Source organism: Hipposideros armiger, unplaced genomic scaffold (genome assembly GCF_001890085.2).
Source record: "Hipposideros armiger isolate ML-2016 unplaced genomic scaffold, ASM189008v1 scaffold_25, whole genome shotgun sequence".
NCBI lineage: Eukaryota > Metazoa > Chordata > Mammalia > Chiroptera > Hipposideridae > Hipposideros > Hipposideros armiger.
The window spans coordinates 6,700,674-6,709,021 of NW_017731375.1; the positions used below are offsets into that span (position 1 = coordinate 6,700,674).

General features: G+C 46.1%; 1 protein-coding gene across 4 annotated transcripts in view; it reads left to right on the plus strand.

Moving 5' to 3' along the window:
- The first annotated feature begins 3,559 nt into the window (after positions 1-3,559).
- Positions 3,560-8,348, plus strand: part of CPEB4 (cytoplasmic polyadenylation element binding protein 4) — a 74,535-nt gene continuing 69,746 nt past the window's right edge. For 3 of the 4 annotated variants that reach the window (XM_019635954.1, XM_019635956.1, XM_019635957.1), the window contains exon 1: positions 3,560-6,186. In XM_019635954.1, the coding sequence (XP_019491499.1) occupies positions 5,062-6,186 (1,125 nt within the window). In that variant the 5' untranslated portion in view covers positions 3,560-5,061. The remainder of the gene's footprint in view (positions 6,187-8,348) is intronic. The other variant, XM_019635955.1, reaches the window with a different exon arrangement.

The following is an 8,348-nucleotide window of genomic DNA, read 5'->3' on the forward strand; positions in this document are numbered from 1 at the left end:
GTATTAATCTCTTAGGGGACTGGGCCATATACCTGCCCAGACTTGTCTTTTCATACAGCTCACTACCCAAAACAACACCAAGGACACCGTGCCCTTCCCTTCCATTCCAGAAAGCTCTTGGGCCACAAACACTAAAAGGATCCTTTGCTTTAAATATTCTTGCATGCAATGAGCACGTGCTCATGTAATTTCTGGTAGTATCTGGTGGCTCTTTTCGCATGGGTGTCATATTTCTGTAATGTGCCTCTGTCTTCTGGGAATGACTGAAGCAGGGCTGCTACTTCATTCTACGACTCCAGGGGGTGGCTTTCCCATCACGGTCTGCGGTGCCTCATGGAGTTGCACAGGGCACAGCCTGGGCAGCCTTGGGTGGCGGCTCTGATTGCTCAAGTCATCAGACCAGCCTGTGGAGAGCTTGGGTGTGTACTGTTGGGAAAAGGCTGACGATGTATGCTTCAAGGGCAGTGGTGGAGGACGTTAGAGCTGGAGTGGGGCAGAGTTCATGCTATGTGATTATGGGGTGAGATTTATATCACCTGCCAAGCTTTAAGAGAGGCTGGTGAAGGAGATATTAGGGCTCTGCTTCCTGGGAGGCTCTGGGTTTGGGGTGTGGTTGACTTCAAATCCCAGAGGGGCCGGGGCAATAGCCAGCAGGGTACATGCATCCACCAGCCTACAAGTTCTCTGAAGGTGTGTCAGCCCTTGCTAGACAAGGAGGGGGCTTCCCCCCCCCACCCCCCACCCTTTTAAAAAATCAGGCAGCACCTTAATGTTTGGGCAGAGCTTGCTTTCTCTGCAACCCAAAGGCTTCTCAGTGAGCACGCTTCATGGGAGGGGCTCTCTTCTGCCTGCAGAGTGTTCAAGCCAGCACTCATCTGCAACTGTAGATCCGTTTGGAGATCCTAAATGGAGCTGCTGAATTGTTGTCATGGTTACCTGGGACTGTTTCTGAGGCCAGAATGTTTTCAAAGAGGGCAGCCCTGAGCTGGGTAAGGTTTCTGAGTAGGCAACTGAGCCAAGAGAATTGCTTCCTCCTTTCCTTCTCCACGCTCCTAGTCCCCACCCAAGAGCCTGATATCTACACTCATCGTCCTAGCTTCGGCCCAGCCAAACCTACTGCCCACGCTTGGTAGAGCCTTAAAAGATCAGGCTGACCTAGCAGCACCCTGACTGTAGCTCGGGGGTGCCTCCTCCCTCTACAAACCAACACAGGTTCCTGGATTCACTCATGCACGCAGCTGCTTCTAGACAAAAGACATCTGTGAAATAGTTTTCTGCACTTAATATATTAATAAGGAACTGACATTTTTGAAAACCTCCTATGAGCCCAGCGCTTCACATGTATCTCAGGTAATTTACCAACCTAGCGCGGGAGGCGATATCATTCACATTTTACCTAGGAGGAGCCAAGGGCTTGTATAGGTGATGCCTGGTGCTGCGCAACACGAAGTGGCAGAGCTGGGATTCAAATTCAGTCTGGCAGATTGTAAAGGTAGTTCTCCTTCCTCCAAGTTATGGCTGCCATGTTAGCCACTGAGAACTACTAGCTCCAAAAGGCTTTCAACCACCTACGGGGCCATGAACACTCATTCGTTCATTCAATAAACATGCCCTGACTCAGCTCTGTGCCAGACCTTCTGCTGGCTACCGGAGACATAAAGATAAATCAGACACAACTTTTGCCCTCTAGAAACTAACACGGACAACCAGCAGTAATTCTACTAGAGAATAATCTACAAGATGCTAGAGAGAGGGGGCAGTCAGGGAAACTGATTTGGAGGAAATGACGCCTGACTGAACCAGCTATGTTTCAAGGTATGGCCCGTGGTGGGGAATAAACAGCAGAGTAACACCCAATCCCTATGCTCAAGGTGCTTGCAGTAGAGTTGCAGAGATAAGACTCATGCTTATGACACAATGAAAGAATAAAATCACTAAGGCTCCAAACAGGTGAGTGTAGGAGAATTGGGAAACGGAGGCAGCAGAAGTTGGGACCATTGAGGAAAGGCTACAGAAATGAAATGGAAGCCATCTTTGCTCATAAGGTTAATCTTAAAGGTCTTTGATCTCTGTCTCTTTTTCTTTTTCCCCCCTACTCTTTCCAAAGTCACTTCTGGCTCTACTGATTTTTTTCCATTTCCTACTAAAGGAAAACACTTACTCAACATCATTAGAACCTGAGCTGAGCGCAAGGCATTAATTACCCTAGACCCTGATGGTGCTCATAATGGGGTACAGAGGTGAGCAAGACATGCCCTTGAGCAACATATGAATAACCTAAATGATGAAAGTTTGAGAGGCGTGAGCTCCAAACCAAGTGGTGGAAGGAGTGAAATAATTCAGATTTGGAAAGGGGACTGTCATTCAGGAAAGACTTCACTGATGTAAGTTTGCTCATCCATTTCTTCAGCATTCATCCCCTGATGCCTCCTAGCTACAAGATCCTCTCCTTCAAGAGCCCACAGCTGAGCACAGGCCCTCAGACACACACAACCATTGCAATACATTGTGATAAACAAGCATGAGATGTACACAGGACCATGGCTGCTCATAAGAGAGGATTCAGAAGACAGAGTTGGTAGCTTCTGAACTGATTCCTAAAACTAACAGGAGTTTTCCAAGTGGAGGGAGAGGAAAGGGAAGGTAAAAATGCACTGAGAGTGTTTGTTTAAAGCAGTTTGGTGTGGGGCCTTTGGAGGGAGATGAGGTGTTAAGATACACCACCCACAAAGTGGAAAGGCCTTGAATACCAGACTAAGGCGAGGAAATAGGCGGCCATAGAAGAGCTCTAAGCAGGCGAGGACCACGATAAGATTTTCGTTTTGGAAATGTCCCTCTGGTACAGCGTGTAGGGTGGACTAGAACAGGATGGAGATGAGGGCTCAGCCATGGACGCCTAGAGCAGCTGTATCTTTGTGCCCAGGAAGCCGCACCAGACGAGAGCCTAAGCCAAGCTGGGGGAGTGGGGGCTGGGGGAATGGAAGGTGAAGGGAAAGTGCCGCGTGAGGTCTACATTCAGGACAAGGACATACGCAGTTCTAAGCAGTGCACAGCTGCTGGGAAGACCCACCTCCCCTTCCAGATCCCTCTGGGGCGGAGCTCGGGCCAAAGCACGTGACGCCTGGGGAACCACCTTTACTGCGGGCAGTCCTCCCGTACATCCGCGGTTTCACGGGTCGCCACTCCGTTACCCAACACCTTGACTCCTTTCCTTGGTGCTCGCGGAATCTGTTCTCTGTCGTGCGTCCCTATACGCTCCTCCTGCAAAGCATAGTTTAGGGAGATAAACAACCAAGGAAGCCTCTGCCCACACTAAAGATGGCGACCTGCTGCGCTCCCTCTGGGTGGGGGAGCGGGTTCCAAGCGCCTGGCCTCACTGGGCGAGGCGCAGACGGAAGGGGCGTCTCTCGAGGTAACTTTTCGACCTTCCTGGGAGGGGACTTGAGTGGGGGGGCGTGGCCTAGTCTAAATTCTAACAGCTGATTGGTCTTTCGTCGGGCAGGCGGGGTGTCCGCGGTCCCCCACCCCTCCCTCTTCGAACCGGAAGTATCTCTCGGTCTTTCCAGCTGGTTGTCATTTCACTCGGCTCGGTCCTGAGGAGAAGGACTCAGCCGCGGCTGCGGGACCCGGGCACCGGGAGGCGGCGGCGGCGCGGCGGCGGCGACGACAGCGGCGACAGCGGAGGAGGAAGAGGAGGCAGAAGGAGAAAAGAAGACGAGCCAGGCGGAGTCCGCAACGACAACAGCGGGGACTGTGGGACCAGGGTAAAGCGGCGGCGACGGCGACGGCCCAGCAACCGTGAGGAGAAACAAAAGCCTTCTAAATTATAGTTAAAAAAACAAACAAAAAAACCTTGGGGGGGAAAAAGAGAGAGAGAGAGAGAGAGAGAAGGGGGGTGGGGAAGCCCTTCGCTTTTAGGGTCACTACACTAGTGGGTTTTTCCTTTTTTTTCCCCCCCTCTGTTCCCCCTGTGCGGAGAACCGAACTGAGAACGGAACCAACCGCTCCTGGGTCCCATGAGGGAAAAAAACCCCGGAGCCGCAGAGAGGGGAAGAGGCCGTAACCGCAGGGCCTTCCAGGTCGCCCCCTTGGTGCCCGCACCCCCAGGCCGCCGGCTCGCCCTCGTCCGGTCTCGCTAATCCCTCCGGATCGCGACCCCTCCACCACCCCCGTTAAGAGGGAGACACGGGTGTGTGTGCAGCCCGTTTCATGGGGGAGAGGAGGCCCGGGGGAGCCCGAGAGCAGCGACCGCGGCAAGATCTGCACCCAGAGCCTCAGCAGAAGCCCCAGCGGCCGGCACTGCCCCCCCGGGAAAGAGCAGAAACAGGACCAGGACCAGCAGAAGCCTCCCTGCAATCACCTTCCCATTAGTCAACGCTGATTTCCGCGCCCGCACCCAGGAGTCCGCCTCCCGCCCCAGATAACCTAATATAATCTATCTATCTATATATAAATATATAATATATAATGCTCTTAAATTATTCCTGACTTTTTTTTTAACCAAGCTGCCAAGAAAAGAACGTATTCTCCCCCCCACCCCCCACCCCTGTAGCCCTATTCTAATTTTTATGTGAGTGAATCTAAACCGCTGAGGAAGCCCATATGTGATTGTTAAATTATATATATATATATATATATACATATATATTTTTACTTCGCGCAATGCTTATTCTTCTACATCCATAGAGAAGCTGTGTTTTTCGTCATTCATGTACGTTTTCCTTTGGAAAAAAGAAAGCGCCTATTTTACTAACCAAAGACTTGGTTTTTACCCTCTTTGTTTTTATTCCCTCCTAGAAATAAGCCCAGTCGGATTCATGTTAATGTTTTAAGAGATTTTTTTTTTTTTAGTTCTCTTTTGCTTTCAGAGACCAGAATTCCAAATCAAAACTAACGTGATAAGCTGCGATCTTGGAGCTAGCTCTATAAATAAGACATTTTCAAACAAACACCTTAAATTTTGGGTAGAGAATACAAAGGCGTGAGACATCAAGTTGTCGTGATTTTTTTGTTTGGTTTTGTTTTTGTTTTATTATAAGATTCTGCTCCTAAAAATAATAAATGGGGGATTACGGGTTTGGAGTGCTAGTGCAAAGCAATACTGGGAACAAATCTGCTTTTCCAGTCCGATTCCATCCACATGTGCAGCCTGCACACCATCACCAAAATGCCACCCCCAGCCCTGCTGCTTTTATAAATAATAACACAGCTGCCAATGGCAGCAGTGCCGGGTCAGCTTGGCTCTTCCCTGCTCCGGCTACCCACAACATTCAGGATGAGATCTTGGGGTCAGAGAAAACAAAAAGTCAGCAACAGGAACAGCAAGACCCTTTGGAAAAGCAGCAGCTCTCCCCCAGCCCAGGTCAGGAAGCTGGAATACTGCCCGAAACTGAGAAGGCAAAATCGGAAGAAAACCAAGGGGACACTTCTTCAGAAAATGGCAATGGGAAGGAGAAAATCAGAATCGAATCACCAGTGTTGACAGGGTTTGATTATCAAGAAGCCACCGGGCTAGGTACTTCCACCCAACCCTTGACATCCAGTGCGTCGTCTCTCACTGGTTTCAGTAACTGGTCAGCAGCGATCGCGCCTTCTTCCTCCACAATCATCAACGAAGATGCCAGTTTCTTTCACCAGGGAGGGGTCCCGGCTGCTTCGGCTAATAACGGTGCTCTGTTATTTCAAAATTTTCCCCATCATGTCAGCCCTGGCTTCGGAGGCAGCTTCTCCCCTCAGATCGGGCCTCTCTCACAGCACCACCCTCATCACCCTCACTTCCAGCATCATCACAGCCAGCATCAGCAGCAAAGGAGGTCTCCTGCCAGTCCCCACCCCCCACCTTTCACACATAGAAATGCTGCTTTTAACCAGCTGCCTCATTTGGCGAATAATCTTAACAAACCCCCCTCTCCATGGAGCAGCTACCAGAGTCCCTCTCCTACACCCTCTTCTTCCTGGAGCCCTGGAGGTGGCGGATATGGTGGCTGGGGAGGTTCCCAAGGCCGTGATCACCGCAGAGGGCTAAATGGAGGAATAACACCCCTGAACTCCATCTCGCCTTTGAAGAAGAATTTTGCAAGCAATCATATTCAGCTCCAGAAGTACGCTCGCCCCAGCTCTGCCTTTGCTCCTAAGTCCTGGATGGAAGATAGCTTGAACAGGGCTGACAACATTTTTCCTTTTCCGGTAAGATTATGTTCCACTAATAGATTAAGACGAATAAGGAAATGGTATGGTGTAATATCTATTTAACTAAGCGAGTTGGAATTGTCCATGTTCATATCAGAGCTCTCCTTAGAATTTTGAGTTAATCACCAGACATTATTCTGGCAGGAGAGGATTGTAATTTGAAATAAAATATTCATCTGTTTCTTGGGCAAATTTCTAATTGTAATCTTCCCCGGGATAATTGTATAAACTGGCATAATTATGAGTACCAGGTAGCTAGTGATGTCATAATTATTAACCGTAATACCTTTCTAGCCTGACAAGACAATCAGGGTTGGTTTTTCCCTACTTATTTAGTTGAGAGTAAATAATTTATAGATGTAAATGTCTTTCATTGTGGAAGCGGATGAGCATTTTCTGCCCTTATGCAGTAACTATATAACCAAAGAAATTCCATTTTCTCCACTGTAAGGTACTGAGTCACTGAAAACCAACTCTTAAGATTGTAGTTTTCTCACTGGTTACATGTTAAGCTTGGAACCTCTCTGAACCCTGCAGTCTGAGCAGTCTGAATTCACCCCTGTCCTCCTGCAAATTCTGGCCTGCCCTGTGTCAGTAAGGACTGCTAGAGAAATGATGTAAATGTTGTCTTCATCCCCATTTCTTTTTGAATACCATGAAACTAGATCTCAGAGTGACTCTTTTATGATGCCTTTCACCCATTTGTTTATTTCCCAGTGTTAGCACTAGGGGTGTAGATAATTAAACCATACCTAAAAATAGATCCAGGCGAAGATCACTTGTCTTTCTTGCCACCGGTGTATTCTTATTCTGCAAGAGTCACATTGTTTGATGTTTTCGAAGTAATCAGCTGCCAGTCTAGCCAATAGATGAAAGATAAAGTGAAATTTCATAGTTAATTGGGCATCAGATGCCCCACTAAATTTGTATACTTTTGGGGTATGGTCATTTATATGTGTTTAGGAAATTTATATGGATTAATAAGCTACCATTGAATCAGTCCTCACAACAACCCCTCAAGGTAAGTTCTGTTATTATCCCATTTTACAGAGGAGAAAATTGAGTATCAGAAAGATATAATAACTTGTCCAAGAGCTACACAGCTGATAAGAGTATAAACTCTAGGTGAAAAAAAAAGAGGATTAAAAATATACCTGTATACATACATGTGTACACAGACACATGTGCTTTATTTTAGAGCTCTTTCTGCAAGGGCTAAGACATATTACAAATAGTTGCAATGTCCCCAAATGTGATGTCAGCACAAGCAGAATTATCTGTTTTAATTAATGGTTTGCTTAGTGGTAGGGGAAGTTTGCCAAGAAAACACTGTGTCATTCCAAGGAATTAAATATCCCTCCTCTAAGGATTCAGGTGTAATGGTTAGATGTATCTTAAAATAGTTAGTTAAATTAAGTTTTGGATTAAAAAAATATATATATATTTTGCCTAAGTATCAAAAAACTGTTGGCTTCTGTCTTTAGAAAGGGATTTTACTCAAAACTGGAGAGAGCAATTATTGTGTTTTATTGGTCAGGTAAAAGGCTGATTAAACCATTGACAATCCCATGAAATCGGATTTTAAAAAGTACTTTTGATATTCCTTTGAACATAAATTTAAGGGAAATTTATTGCAAAGGTAGCTTTTATTATTCATATATTGCTAATTTTAAAAATCTGAGATGGCATTTTATACATTTTAGGTAGGTTAAGATTGGCTCAGAATTGAATACATTATTCTTTTTTATTTTGCTACTATACACTGACAGAATGAATTTATGTGATCTCATGGTTTATTTTCCATTCTCAGTTTACTGACTTTTGCTAAAGGTTTACTTGGGGAAAAATAAAAAATTCAGAAAATGAATAAACTATACATGTATGCACATGATTAATATTTTTATGGAGATAATGGTTGTGTTTAACCTGTGATATCTTTTCAATTAGATGGTTTCTTTAGAGATTAAGCTAATTTATGAAATAATAATAAAATAGACTAAAATTGATAGTAAAAGATATTACTAGAAACTAACTCTTTTCCTTAGAATTGTCAATTTTGCTGAGGATGGAAAAAAGGATGAGTCAGTATACCTGGCTCAAATATGTTGAGTTGTTGATTTCTGCTCACTGTCCCCACCATTTTTTAGGGGAGAGAGAGA